The following is a 15,439-nucleotide window of genomic DNA, read 5'->3' as shown; positions in this document are numbered from 1 at the left end:
TGAAAAAAAATAAAAACATTAACTTTTTTTTTTTCTTTTTATCACCATTTTCTGACCTCTAACTTTTTTGTAGTTGTGTGTACGGAGCTGTGCGAGGGTTTATTTTTTGTGGGGGTGATCTGTACTTTTCCGAGATACCATTTTGAAGTGTATGTGACTTTTTAATCACTTTTATTAAAGGGTTTCGGTCACCCCAATTTTCGCTATTAAACAGGCTGACATTATAGATGTGAGAATGTCACCTGAATTTAACTTGCATTTCTTTTATTTAAGTATGCCCCCGTTTTCGTGTAATTTTAACTTGTATTATATGCAAACGAGCCTCTAGGAGCAGGGGGGGGGGGGCGTTGCACCGAAAATTGAGGTGACAGAAACCCTTTAGGTTTTTTGGGGTAGGTACAGTGACAAAAATGTCAAATTGGCCATTTTGAATTATTTTTGCAGTTTGGGATAAATATTTTAATAGTACATGCATTTTCGCACGCCGCAATGCCCATGATATATATATTTATTGTTAATGCATTTTGAGTTTGGGGAAAGGGGGTGATTTGAACTTTTATATTTTTTTTATATTTATAAAAACATATTTAATTTTTTTTTAAAGTAACCCTAGTGACTAAAATTGGCAATCATTAGATTGCATATTGTGTTTTGTGATGGCTATATAGCCTTCATAGAACACGCACTTTACTATAGAACAATACAGTGCTGCCACCTGCTGGCCTGTATTGGTATATTCCACTATTGGCTATCGGAGCCTTCTTGAGGCTCCAAGCTAATACTGGCTTACAACAGGTTCTCTGATATCAGCCGGGGAACGCTGTTATGGGTGCAGGAGTGAGCTGTTCCCGCACCTCTCAGATGCTGTGGCATCTGAAGGGTTAAACGCCTACATCTGCCTTGAGTCTCTGCTGTTTGAAACAGCAGAAACCTGACGGGTATGGCGCCTGCGCGAATGGGCGCCATCTATAAAGGAGTTGTACGATCTCAGACATTGTAGGCATATTGCTAGGATAGGTGAGTCCCGCACCTAAATCTTGAACAGAGCCGGCAAAGTCCCGGAGGGCGCCCGTGCATGCGTGACTGCCCTCCATTGATTCCTATTGGAGCACTGGCTCGGCTATTTACCTTAACCCCAATAGAAGTGAATGGAGCAGTCGCCACGCTTGCGTGGTGAGCCTCCCATTCATTTTAACGGGTGGGATCCGCACCTAGCAGACATTGGGGGCATATCCTAGCGTTATGCCCCCAATGTCTGAGATGGGACAACCCCTTTAACCATTTCGCTACCAGCACTATACATGTACGGCGCTGGAGCGAAGTGCAAACATAGAGTCCGTGTGCAGCGGGCGCCATGAAAACAGCAGGGAACCGCGGCTAATGACTGCGACCGGCAATAATCGGGGTCAATAAAGCCTTTAGATGCCGTGATCACGGCATCTAATGGGTGAAAAACCCGTCTTACCGGCATCCTCTGCGGCCAATGAGGATGTCGGTAATTGAATTCAATATGCTGGGTCTCTCTGAAGAGACCCAGGGTATTGAAGCTGCAATTCTTATTTTGGCCAGCAGGTGGCAGGTCAACATAAGAAATGAGCAATTCTTCTTTCATCATGGGTCTAAAAGATATTTAAAAATATTTTCCAATACGGCGAATTACGTAACGGAAAAAAAGGGTCAAAATGGCCAATTTGCCATTTTTTGATCGCTTCTCTTACCAAATATTTTTTTTATAAAATGTGATAAAAAATTCACACACTCCAAAATGGTATCAATAAAAACTAATGATTGTCCAGCTCAGATATCATTAAAAAAAAGTTATGGGGGTCAAAATATGGCGATATAAAAAAAAAATCCCTCTTCCCACTACGTATGCCATATTAAGTAGTGGCATTAGAAAGTACAACTTGTCCCGCAAAAAATAAGCCCTCATACAGCTATGTGAATGGAAAAATATAAAAAAAATTAGCTACTTTCAAACTTGCGTTTTGTGCGGATCCGTTCAGATAATACAACTGTCTGCATTCGTTCAGAACAGATCAGTTTGTATTATCTTTAACATAGCCAAGACGGATCCATCTTGAACACCATTGAAAGTCAATGGAGGACGGATCAGTTTTCTATTGTGCCAGATTGTGTCAGTGAAAACGGATCCGTCACCATTGGCTTACATTGTGTGTCAGAACGGATCCGTTTGGCTCAGTTTCGTCAGACGGACACTAAAACGCTGCAAGCAGCGGAATGGAGACTGAATTGAGGCAAACTGATGAATTCTGAGCGGATCCTTTTCCATTCAGAATGCATTAGAATGCAAACTGATCCGTTTTGGACCGCTTGTGAGCTCCCCGAACGGATCTCACAAGCGGAAAGCCAAAACGCCAGTGTGAAAGTAGACTTACGGCTCAAGGAAGATCAGAAAGAATAATAAAAAAGTATCTCCGGTATCTTAAGGGTTAAAATGGCAACTTCCGCTGTACATGTCATACGGATAAGGGTATTGTACTGCTGTGGAGGCTATCCTTATGTGTTTTATTTCAGTATTCATTATGCCTATATTCATGCAATAAAGTAAATTACACAAGTATAAAACTTCTAAAAATAAGATTTACTATGCTTTACATTAGTCCTTCTCTTGCCACCAGTCTTTAGGCCCCTGCTGCGCAAAATCCGTCTGAGACTCCTTTTTCTGGTCTGTGGCCTTCTTTTTCATTAGCTCATATAGTTTAGTATTTGACAAGACTGCTTCGGAAGAGTCACATCTTTCCCTAAATCCATGGTGCTTTCTTGTCGGTACAGATGACAGTCCTTTCGCCCAGTCCCCAGTGTCCCTTAGAGTCATCAGGATTTCAATCACATTGTTCAGGGTGAGATTTTTCCCTCCACAGTTCCACTTCAGAAAGCTGTCCAATGGTAGTCGCGCGGTGGCTAACTGCAGCCGCTTGGCATTTCCTAAAGACACTCCAGTCTTCTGACTTTTGTCAACGAAAGCACCAATGATGTAAATTTTATCATGGTCGTAGGTCTTTAGCACATTTGGAGAGTCAGCGGTCAGGTAAACCAGCCGATCTTTGGGGAAGATGTCCACATGAGACTTTTCAGTGGCAGTTATTAAGAGATTATCCCAGGCACCTTGGTAACGTTTCACCAATTCTTCATGGTATGGACCATTGGGCTTTAAATTACAGAAGTGGATATGAAAGGGCTCCATCGACTTTCTGTTGAAACCTTCAGACATCTGAAGCTGGCTCACTGTATTTTCCATTTCCCTCTGTGACATGTAACGGTCGTAAACCATATCAAATACTAGAGGCTGGCCAAATATCATTGCTTGGGCACCTCGCCATGCATCAAAGCAATCTTCTGACCTACTCCAGAACTTCAAGAAGTAGGAACTTGGTTTTTCAGTGTTCATCTCCATCTCAATATCACTCTTTGTCTGCTCTTTTTCCAATTTCTTTTTTTGCTTGTTTTTCTTTTTATGTTCTTTAAGTTGGAGTTGTTTCAAGTATTTTCTTCTGGAAGACTTTGTGGCAAGCTTCAGAAGGACCTGTAGTTCCTCTGTGCTAATAGAATCAGGTACAGCCTTTCCTGCCAGTCTCCACATGTCAACAAGTTTCTCCATACTTTCTATGGTGGACTCCTCTTGCGTTTCTTCTTCACATTCTTCACTTTCAGGCTTTGGTGCGGCACTCCTTAAAATAGTTTTCCACGTGTCTAGATCCAACTTTTCGGAAGGGCTCGCCTTCTCTTGGTTCTTCAAGCAGTGAGTTAGCATCAACATCCTACACTGCAAGAGTGGCTGAGAAATTCTCATGGGGAACTGTCTATTTACACCTCCCTTATTCACAATATGGAAGGCAGAACCCCGAACAGCACATAGGAACGCGTTTAGGAAACCCATTTTTTGTGGAAATGAGACTGCAAGGAAAAAAGAAAAATTATTTTACATGTAGCAAACCTTATTCCAATTATTCTTACACAAGGGTAGTCTAACTATAATTTCTAGCATATCCAAATATCGTAGTAGAGCAGGCTTATATATGTTTGTATGGAGGCCCATATACTGATGACCAACTCAGAAGACCCCTGACCAGAGCCTGACACTCTGCAACTGACTCTGTGCCAGACCAATGGATTTTTATTGGATTTAGTTGCCTTCTTTAGGCATCTACAAGTATGGATATTAATTAGGTTGGGCGTCACTCAAATATCAGGCAGACATATGTCCAAGTTGGGTTATATCAGACTAAATTTTATATCACATTTATAATACAAACAACATGTTGCATAAAAACAATATACTTTAAAAACAGCAATATATAAAAAACACAATTAAAATAGATGAATACCACTGAGTGAATTGTGCCAAATAAGTTCCAAGGTCTGTGGCCCAAGGAATAGAGTCTCATATGATATATGTCACTATGGGGCTGTATCACCGTGACCTTTATAATTCATCCCAAAGTTTATAGCACAAAAAGATGGAGTCTCATGCGAATGTATGTCACAATGGGCTGACCATAAAAGTCATATATTCATAATATACGTAAAAGTGCTTATAGCAATGTTCAAGCGATATATATATATCAGGGTACTTTACCACTCTACGTCTTCTATAATCGTGGGATCGCTTGTACACCTGTCGCTTTAATCCAGTGCCCTGTTGTGAGCTGTAAAGACCTGCACGTAGGAGCGGTATAACTTTGCTTCCACCGCTAGACCTGCCAGGACCTGTGTGGCGTCCCACGTGGTACACTAGGCGGTCATGTGATTTGTGCTTCCATGCGGGGATTTCAAATTTCCTTAGGTGCAGGTGATCAGCTCCGTTGTTGCTTAAAGTCCGATTAGGGACATGCAGTTACAGGCGCTTCTATCTTGGTGGTCCCTCACTGTCAATACCATACGCGTTTCGGGGTAAAAGGACCCCTTCTTCAGTGGTGTAAACAGTGAGGGCCAAATGTCCTTTTTTATATTATCTTTAATTGGAGCATTGCATGTTGGGACAGTGAGGGACTTGGAAGACATGGATGTGGTTTTTTAATATGGGGATATACAATTAGGATAGCTGTCCCCATTAATTATTCCTTTCCATGCTATAAACTTTGGGATGAATTATAAAGGTCACGGTGATACAGCCCCATAGTGACATATATCATATGAGACTCTATTCCTTGGGCCACAGACCTTGGAACTTATTTGGCACAATTCACTCAGTGGTATTCATCTATTTTAATTGTGTTTTTTATATATTGCTGTTTTTAAAGTATATTGTTTTTATGCAACATGTTGTTTGTATTATAAATGTGATATAAAATTTAGTCTGATATAACCCAACTTGGACATATGTCTGCCTGATATTTGAGTGACGCCCAACCTAATTACTTTCCTCTTTACTCTATCAGCAATAGGGAGTGCTGTAGGGCAGTGCACCTTCCCAAAAGTGGAACAGTGAGTGAGCCACCATCTCTTCTCCACAAGTATGGATATTGCTGGGGACCAAATCCTTTACAATGTGGCTAAATTCAGACATCTCTAAGGGACTGCCAAAGAGAAGCCAAGTACAGCACTATCTCTGTTAGGCTACAAGCACACGACCGTATGTGTTTTGTGGTCCGCAAAGAACAAAATAAAACGGATGACATCCGTATGCCATCCGTTTTTTGGCACGGACAGCCATTGATATAACTGCCTATTCTTGTCCGCAAAACGGACAAGAATAGGACAGGTTATATTTTTTTTTTGCGGAGCACGGAACGGAGCAACTCCATTTGCTGTCCGCATGTTTTGCGGCCCCATTGAAGTGAATGGGTCCGCATCCAAGCCGCAAAAACTGCGGACCAAAACAACGGTCGTGTGCATGAGCCCTTAATCCCATAGAGCTGAATGAATGGGCAGCAGAGATGCTCAACTATGGCTCTATTTACATGGCAGGGGGCACAGCAGTGGTACTAGCCGATCAGCTACTTATCACTTATCCTGTGGGACTATGGTCTAGCTATGAGGCAAGGGAACTGGAGCTGAATGTTGTGCTACACAGCGGATAATCTGCCACAAGTGGCCGGGATCAGAGATGACAATCATCCAGGCCGTTTCCCCCCCCCCACTGTCAAAAACTTAAAGGGGATGCCTGAGATTTTTATACTGATAGCCTCAGGATAGGTCATTGTAACGGATCCGCTTCCGTTAATGGACGCTTCCTAGCTTGCGCCGAGGACCACAAGCACCGCACTGGACACCACAAGCACCGCAGACTCCACAACCGCCGTAGCTTAACTGGAGCCGCGCCGTCTTCCTTCCACCCTGAATGAACCTCCAGCATTCAGGACCGTGTGGGAAAGATCTCTCCTCCAGGGATCTTGGTCTCCTCCTCTCTGCCTGGAGACACCCGAAGTGCAATTCAATTATCTCCTAGGACAAAGGGAGATCACCAATACACATGCGGGAACAATAGGAGAGGAATCCCCACCCGAATACACAAAATCCTCCCTTCTGTCTGGGATATAATTATGGATTAACATAACTATCACAGACAGTAAAAATACAGTTTTTAAACATACACTGTAACTTTAAAACCATACATCCCATCTCCATAAAAATTATATATTTAAACTCAGCATACATCAAACATAAACACTTCCAAAAATCACACAAATCCCTCCAGCGGATCAAAAGTTTAGTGGAAGTCCTTTATGACCTACCGCAAGCACAATTTCCTGCCCAAAACAGTTCCATAGATTTGGGCTGTGCGGTCGGTCAATTTCATGCAGAAAAACGACTAAGTCCCATCTTCGAACGGGACTTAGTCTCTGGAGCTGAAAGTTCAGTATGGCAGAAGGTAAGGGTCAGCGGCGTTCGTGTATCCGCGCATCCGATTCCAGCTCCACAGAATCCCCAGCATACACCGCTGACCGCGTTCGGTCCCACCAACAGTCCAGACATGCGGCACAGTTCTGTCACTGTTCCTGAAGGGCAACATGTCCCGGGGCCATAGTCGTAGGGCAGGAGGCTAGCCATAAGTCCTCTACAATGCCCAGTGGCAAATGGCAGTTTGTCACAGTCATGAATATTTGATTGGAGGGGGTCGCCAACCAGCTGTTTGAAGAGGCCTTGACACTCTGGTGAGTGCTGGACCCCACTGATCTGATATTGATGACCTATCCTGAGGATAGGTCATCAATATTAAAATCCCAGACGATCCCTTTAAGTGTCTTTTCACACTGCCATAGTAGCATGCGGTTTGTGCTAGTAAAACTCCCAGGACATACCTTAGATGGAGCTATGCCACCCCCATTCACCCAATGAGGGCCCTTTTGAGCTGGTATCTTTTGGCGATGCCAAGTGGGGCAGCCAATAGCAGGGGTTCCCTAGCATCGCTGGTGACACTACGGAGGCTTGCTTGAGAGATCGGGAGCTGGGTAAGTATAACCAGTATGAGGTGCCCGGGATTTTTGGGGGGCATTATAAGGGTTGGATAACCCCTTTAATTATTAGATGTAATTTGGATTGTAGAAATTTCTATATTTATGCGCTATTGTGTAAAAGAAAACTATTGAAGTGTATAAATATGCAGGGAAACAGATCTTTCATACAGTGACCCAAAATTTTCCCTCTTTAACCTTTCAAAAAGTTGGGAGGTATGCACAATCCTCCTGCTGCAACAATGTAACAGTGACATCTTCCCCCTGTATTAGCTCTTATGCACAATCCTCCTGCTGCAACAATGTAACAGTGACGTCTTCTCCCTGTATTAGCTCTTATGCACAATCCTCCTGCTGCAACAATGTAACAGTGACAGTGATGTCTTCTCCCTGTATTAGCTCTTATGCACAATCCTCCTGCTGCAACAATGTAACAGTGACATCTTCTCCCTGTATTAGCTCTTATGCACAATCCTCCTGCTGCAACAATGTAACAGTGACAGTGATGTCTTCTCCCTGTATTAGCTCTTATGCACAATCCTCCTGCTGCAACAATGTAACAGTGACATCTTCTCCCTGTATTAGCTCTTATGCACAATCCTCCTGCTGCAACAATGTAACAGTGACAGTGATGTCTTCTCCCTGTATTAGCTCTTATGTACAATCCTCCTGCTGCAACAATGTAACAGTGACATCTTCTCCCTGTATTAGCTCTTATGTACAATCCTCCTGCTGCAACAATGTAACAGTGACAGTGATGTCTTCTCCCTGTATTAGCTCTTATGTACAATCCTCCTGCTGCAACAATGTAACAGTGACATCTTCTCCCTGTATTAGCTCTTATGCACAATCCTGCTGCTGCAACAATGTAACAGTGACTGATGTCTTCTCCCTGTATTAGCTCTTATGCACAATCCTCCTGCTGCAACAATGTAACAGTGACAGTGATGTCTTCTCCCTGTATTAGCTCTTATGCACAATCCTCCTGCTGCAACAATGTAACAGTGACAGTGATGTCTTCTCCCTGTATTAGCTCTTACAGGAAGCTAATACCACTTTAACCCTTAAGATACCAGAGGTTTTTGTTGCATCAGGGAGGATTGTGCATGTAACAGTGATGTCTTTTCCCTGTATTAGCTCTTATGCACAATCCGCCGTGCTGCAGCAATGCAGTGGTGTCTTCTCCCTGTCACCATAGAGGTCACTTATGTGAGAGCCCAGGACGGCCGCAGCTGTCAGACCTCCATGCACACACGTACCTCCTGCTCCTCCACACATGCAGCCGCGGGACTACACTACAGACGCGCCCACTTCCTCTTCCGGTGTAACGCTCTATTCCTTCCCCACAGCTGTGTGCTGGTGCTATGCGCAGGTAACGTGTCGCCGCACATCTATTCTGCCCTGATGCTGAGTATTAGGACGAAGAACCCGGTTATATGACATGGCGTGCACATTGTCCGCAGTCTGACTTGCAGCATACAGTCTTTAACAGTGTAGCCTGTTTACTAGCATTGTACTGTAGGTTGTCTCACTTCAGATTACATTCTTGTAGAGAAAGTTAAAGAGGTTTTCCAGGCTTTTAATATTGATGAGCTCTTCTCAGGTTAGGTCATCAATATCCTTTAACACAAGGCACTTTCTAATGGACTGTTTATCACATTATACACTGCTCCTTTCCATGGTTACAGACCACCCTGCAATCCATCAGTGATGGTCATACTTTCACACTATAGGAAAAAGCACCAGCCTCTCTGGTGGACAGGACTGTGGGGGCATGTATAGGCACACATGCACAGCGGCCCCCTTCCTGGCCACCTTGTATCTGCGCGATGGCTGTAACCCCTGGAAACGAGCAGTGTATAATGTGACGGAAAAATGAATCCAGCCAGCAGAGGAGGCAATATGGACAATCACAATACATTAGTAAGTGCCTTGTATTAACCTTGTCTACATGATAAATGTCCTTTAAGAGAAAATCTGTATGGTAAAAGGAGACCAGATTAGTGATGGGAAGTTCGAATCTTTTAAATGAACCGATTCATGAATCAAATCTTCAATTCACTTGCTGAGTTGGCTGACAAGCAAGTGAACTGAAGCTCTGGAGTTAAAAAAAAAAAAAAAGAAGAAAAAAAAAGCTTGCAGAGGGTGGGGAAAACTTAGGACTGGAGGGGAAGGGTAATTAATATAATTAAAATGGTTGGGAGGGCCCAGCCTTCACTCTAGGATCATGTTACACAAGACCTGCTAGAGTCTCTGCTACCTCACAGGGATCAGCTCAGGATACTTTCACACTTGCGTTTGGGGTTCCGCTTGTGAGATCCGTTTGAGGGCTCTCACAAGCGGCCCCGAACGGATCCTTTCATTCCCAATGCATTCTGAGTGGATGCGGATCCGTTCAGAATGCATCAGTTTGGCTCCGTTCCGCCTCCATTCCGCTCTGTAAGCGGACACCAAAACGCAGCTTGCAGCGTTTTGGTGTCCACCTGGCCGTGCGGAGCCAAACTGATCCGTCCAGACGTACAATGTAAGTCAATGGGGACGGATCCGTTTGACGTTGACACAAAATGGTGCAATTGCAAACGGATCCGTCCCCCATTGACTTTCAACGTAAAGTCAGGACGGATCCGTCTGACTAACAATTAGACTTAGACTTTTTTTTTTACATAGAATGCAGACGGATCCGTTCTGAACGGATACCATCGTTTGCATTATCGGTGCGGATCCGTCTGTGCAGATACCAGACGGATCTGCACCTAACGCAGGTGTGATAGTAGCCTCAGTCAGGTGAATCAACTCCTCCAGTTCAGTGAAAGGAATCAATTCAAAAGAACGATTTGTTGAAGAACTGGACATCTCTAGACCAGATCAGTTATCTAGTAAATATTCTTCTCTTTCTTTCAGAAATTATTTTCAGCTGAACCTCAAAGATCATGAGTTTTCTTCTGCCAAAATTGAGTAGTAAACGTGATGTAGATCATGTGATAAAGACGATCGCTGAGGTGGTCTTGGTTCTCCGCTTTGGAAGAGATGATGACTCTGTTTGTCTGCAGCTTGATGATATTGTAAGTGCGTTATTTCTTAAAACCTAAGGCAATGGAAGAATTTAGGACTGGTGTTTCACATGCCAGGCTTAAATGGCATCTGTCAGCAGTTTTGTGGTGTCTTCACTAAGGGCAGCATAACCTGGTGACAAATCCACTTAACAAAACACTGAGTCACTTGAATTGACTGAACTCCTCCAGTTCCAGTACAAGCTGAACGGGAAGTCCATATAATTCATGAGCTCTCGCTTCTCATCACTGCTGCTTAGAGGATCTGTCAGCAGTTTATGTTGTCCTCATATAGGGCATCATAAAACTGGTGATAGATATTCCCTTCACTCAGAAGTGTGCCAGAGTAAGGCCCCTTGCAGACGAGCGTTCCTCCCGCAGCGAGTCCGCATCGCAGCACCCGGCCTGACCTCCCAGCACTGACGGGATTCACATAGCATTATATTGATTTATGATGCTAAGTAACCCTTACAGTTCTGGCAGCATTATCCAATACATTTCAGAACTGTAAGGGTTACATAGTATCATAAATCAATACAATGCTATGTGACCCCCGGCAGTGCTGGGAGGTCAGGCCAGGAGCTGCATTGCGGACTCACTGCGGGAGGAACGCTCATCTGCAAGGGGCCTAAAAAGTGCCAGATTTATTAAGAGGCAGTTGCACCCATACATTTTCAGCCTTTTCATTATGGGATCCTATATGAGCTCAAGTTTGACTACCAGCCCAGAGCTTGCTCTAATGTTTAATCGGCGGTGGTCAGTCTCCCAGCAGTCTATCTGCAAGATGACATCATCATCAATCTGATCCCTCTTGACAGCTCTTAAGCCCCTCCCTTCCTTATTCCTCTGTATATCACCGTACGCATAGAATTCTGCTGAAGAGATATGTCTCTCCTCTCTCATAGACCAAAAGTACAGATATATAGTAGGTAAGTGTATACAGTAATTGGCTGCAGTTATATAAACCTCCTGACTCCCACTGCTTGACTGTACTATCTGTGTGTGCTGACTCTCCATGTGCTGCACACCGCTCTCCCTGCCTTCGGCATGTAAGGGCTGACATGGGCAGGGATGCAGACATGCTGTAGCTGCATCACATAGTAATATGTGGATACTCTGCAGTGTGAGGACACAGCAGTTCAGTCACTGATCCGTTATGATCGATAGGACTCAGTAGCAGTGCAGTGTGGTGAGGCTGCATCCCTCTGTCCCTGAAAAGCTGGGCATTATGGGCTGCAGTGGCCATGTGACCAGTGGTGGGGATCAGGTAAGTATGATTCCCACTGCAAGTCTGGCCATGCAGAAAAGGTCCGCAGGGGTAAAAAGCCCCATTAAACCGCTAAGGCCTAGGGAGGCCACGCCCTTTCTCACTGCTCATTTTTGTGGCTTGTGCATTATATTTGCAAAGTTTTTCAGGCATATCTTCAACACTTTGTTCCTGTCCTTTCAGCTCGCAAAGACATCACATGACCTAAGTAAAATGGCTGCCATCTATCTTGTTGATGTGGATAAAGTGCCAGTCTACCGCCAATACTTTGATATCAGCTATATCCCATCTACTGTCTTTTTCTTCAATGGGCAACATATGAAAGTGGATTATGGGTAATTTTAAATATTTTTTTTTGTTTTTATCTAAACGGCAGATACTTCGCCAGCAAAACCACCATCGCTTTCATTTTACTGCTGTGTTTAGTGTCTCTTTAGGCCTTTCATAGAAGACTGGATCTGTTCATAGGATACTGTATAAAGGTATATGGTATTGTATTGAAACATGGCAGCTTTCCAGGTGATGAAACACTACAATTCCCAGCATGCCCTGATAGCTATAGGCTCAGGTTTAGTTTCGCAAGGTTGGAAATCATTCCGTTAGGAATGGTACCTTTATGATATCCAATAGCTTGGTCATTGCTTTCATAAGGGTGCTTTTACACATGCTGAAACACAGGTGGAAAGTAGAACTGGCTTAGTTGCCCATAGCGACCAATCAGATGCCACCTTTCATTTTCCAAAAGAGCTGTCAAAAATGAAAGGTGGAATCTGATTGGTTGCTATGGGCAACTGAGCCAGTTCTACTTTACACCAGTTTGATAAATGACACCAACCATGCGCACAAATACCACTCAGGAAAACTGCATGGGCCAGATTTATCATGACTCTGACAGCTCACTCCACTTTCACATATGGCTAAAGTCAGATTTATGATCGGCCCTTTAAGACTGTAATAAATGTGGTTTGACGGTAGCAGTTTATTTGTCAGTAAGCAGCTTTACAAAAGTCGCACGTTTTTATGAAAAAGTCGCATGTTCTATTAAAAAGTCTCATAAGATAAGCATGGTCCTCACTGGAGTGAAATTGGGACTTTTTTGCGACTTTTTTAAATAGTCCCAATAGTAAATCTGTCTAGAGATTCATTTACATAAGAAAACACGCCCACTTTCAGAAAACTGGCGAGCATAGTGCAGAGCAGAAAAAAGTCGCAAATTTGTGCGCAGTTTTAGCGTTTGGGACTTTTTTGGGACTTTTTCACTCCATTATTCTGACCTGAGCTAATGATAAATCTGGCCCCATGTGTTTTGAAGGGAATTGCCATACATTTTCAGTATAGTTTTTGGATGCACAGCTTTTACAGTTGAAACGAGTTGAAAGCACTTGTAGAAGCACAAATGTGGTCACAAATCACATTTTTAACCTGGCAGTTTGCAGTAAAACACGTGCAGATTTGCCAGGCAGTAATTGGCTGCACAGCAAAAGAACCCTCAGGCCCCTTTCACACGAGGGAGTTTTCCCATGTGGGTGCAATGCGTGACGTGAACACATAGCCCCGCACTGAATCCTGACCCATTCATTTCAATGGGTTTGTGTAAGCATTGCGTGAGAATCGCAGCATGTTCTATATTCTGCGTTTTTCACGCAGCCCTGGCTCCATAGGAGTGAATGGGGCTTCAGTGAAAAACGTATTGCACCCGGATGTAATCCAGACGCAGTCCGGGTGCAATCCGTTTTCCACTGATGGTTGCTGCTAGGAGATGTTTGTAAATCTTTTTCCACTGAATGCATCCTGACACAATCCGTATCATTTGTGTTAAAGAGGCCTAAGGCTACCTGCACACTGTGCGGATTCTTTTGCAGAAAAACCTTGTGCAGCCACTGCTTCCATTCATTTCTATGGGGCCAACGGAAATAGCCGAGCCAGCACTCTGCTATTTTCGGTGGCCCCATAGAAATGAATGGAGGGCGGCTACACACCCGCAGTGCGCCCTCCGTTTTCGGGGCTCCGTCCGTTCTCGATATAGGTCCGTTCACCATCAGACAATGGGGGCATATCCTAGCGATATGCCCCCATTGTCTGTGCTGGGCCAACCCCTTTAATCTTTATCATAAGCTGGTTTTGCATGGCAATAAGGACTCTTTCTCACACAGTTTTGTCCCCAAAAAAAGCCTTAAAAAACACCTGACTTGATTGTGTTTTTTTTTTTTTTTTTTTTAGGAATATAGTGCACATATAGTGTGTTTTACCACCTGGCGTGCCTAGCATTTTTTAGAGAAATGTATGTACCCTCTGTAGAGCTGTATGAGAAATGAGCATTTTTTCAGGGAAAAAAAAACCCTGTCACACCTCACCATCCATATCATGAGCCCCCATACCGCTACTGAAGCAAATTTCAGGTCCTATTTCGATGTAAATTTGGTTCAGTAGAGCTGCGGTGCGACTGTAATACAGATGATCTTATGGCCATGTGAAACCAGACTAGCGGTAACTAGAAAAGGTGATTACAATGGATTATGGTCATTGGTTAGAAGCTACATACTAATGGGACAACTTCTTTTTTCCTAGGTCACCAGATCACACCAAGTTTGTGGGAAGCTTCAAGACAAAACAGGATTTTATCGACCTCATTGAAGTCATTTACAGGGGAGCAATGCGAGGAAAACTGATTGTCCGAAGTCCAATAGACCCAAAGAACATTCCAAAATATGACCTGTTGTATCAGGGGGTTTAGGGTGGCCAAGGACATTGTAGCCACCATCACACAATGAAGGGAAAAAGGGGTCTATTTCACAACTGTGATGCGGACAAATACACACCTGAGAAGAATTTTATCTTTTTTTTTTTTTTTTTTGTATATTGTTTTTTTTGTTTGGCTTGTTTATGGAGATAAACAAAAGTGTAAAATGTATTATATTTCATGAATTACTTTGATAATAAATGTGTGTTATTATCGCTGCTGCGGAGATCCGGACGTGTCACTCACAACATGGGTACTTGCTAACAACTCTGGCATAAAGTGTGCACATTGCATTAAACTGACCCCAGATATGATACTATGCTACAGAGGGATTTGAGGAAACCAAAAAGCTGAGCAGAAAAGCGATAATCAAACCTAAAGTAAAATTGCCTTTAGGGCTTATTCAGATGGCCGTAGTGTTTTGCGGTACGCAAAATGCAGAAACGCAAAACACGGATACCAGCCCATGTGCGTTCTGCATTTTGCAGACCGCACATGGCCGGTACTATGATAGAAATGCCTATTCTTGTCTGCGATTGCAGACAAGAATAGGACATTGGCTGTCTTTTTTGCGGGGCAGTGGAACGGAATTACGGATCCTTTGCGGCTCCATTGAAATGGATCCGCACCCGTTCTGTAAAATTGCAGAACAAATGCGGACTCATTCATACGGTCGTCTGAATGAGCCCTTAAAGTGTTCCTCCAGGGACACAGTCCTGCCCCATCTGCCTCAAAGCAGGAAGAGAGTTATCTGGAGGGGGGATGGTTGAGGTCCCAAGGCAACCGTAACACCTGGGGAGGTTTTTGCTGGGTTCTTTATAACTAGAATATGGGTACGGCTACACTGCTGGATTTCTTGCCACGTGCGCGGCGATCCCATTCATGCGACCAGTGTCGCCATGTAGCTGTACCCTAAGATTTGGGCACAATCTATGCCAGACTTATCGATACCACTCCGTTTTAA

At 43.7% G+C, this 15,439-nt stretch overlaps 2 protein-coding genes across 3 annotated transcripts; one reads left to right on the top strand and one right to left on the bottom strand.

Annotated features, from left to right (window-relative positions):
• Positions 1-2,389: 2,389 nt before the first annotated feature.
• On the bottom strand, positions 2,390-8,728 carry TRMT10C (tRNA methyltransferase 10C, mitochondrial RNase P subunit). Its single transcript, XM_040424972.1, has 2 exons — positions 8,678-8,728; positions 2,390-3,918 (listed from the first exon to the last, which is right to left on the bottom strand). Exons 1-2 carry the CDS (start codon positions 8,694-8,696, stop codon positions 2,621-2,623), a joined length of 1,317 nt encoding a protein of 438 aa, XP_040280906.1. The 5' UTR covers positions 8,697-8,728; the 3' UTR covers positions 2,390-2,620.
• On the top strand, positions 8,723-14,673 carry TXNL4B (thioredoxin like 4B). Of its 2 annotated transcripts, none has more exons than XM_040424974.1 (4): positions 8,723-8,790; positions 10,320-10,480; positions 11,919-12,070; positions 14,304-14,673. In XM_040424974.1, exons 2-4 carry the CDS (start codon positions 10,349-10,351, stop codon positions 14,467-14,469), a joined length of 450 nt encoding a protein of 149 aa, XP_040280908.1. In that variant the 5' UTR covers positions 8,723-8,790; positions 10,320-10,348; the 3' UTR covers positions 14,470-14,673. The 2 variants fall into 2 exon arrangements, with proteins under 2 accessions (XP_040280908.1, XP_040280909.1); XM_040424975.1 differs by having other exon boundaries at positions 8,778-8,899.
• The last annotated feature ends 766 nt before the right edge of the window (positions 14,674-15,439 follow it).

Source organism: Bufo bufo, chromosome 3 (genome assembly GCF_905171765.1).
Source record: "Bufo bufo chromosome 3, aBufBuf1.1, whole genome shotgun sequence".
NCBI classification, from domain to species: Eukaryota; Metazoa; Chordata; class Amphibia; order Anura; family Bufonidae; genus Bufo; species Bufo bufo.
This window is presented reverse-complemented; position numbering and strand designations above follow the sequence as displayed.

Coding starts and splice junctions, on each gene's coding strand:
- TXNL4B (XM_040424974.1), top strand. CDS start 10,349: ATGAGTTTTCTTCTGCCAAAATTGAGTAGTAAACGTGATGTAGATCAT. Junction 10,481..11,918: donor GTCTGCAGCTTGATGATATT/GTAAGTGCGTTA, acceptor CTGTCCTTTCAG/CTCGCAAAGACATCACATGA. Junction 12,071..14,303: donor CATATGAAAGTGGATTATGG/GTAATTTTAAAT, acceptor CTTTTTTCCTAG/GTCACCAGATCACACCAAGT.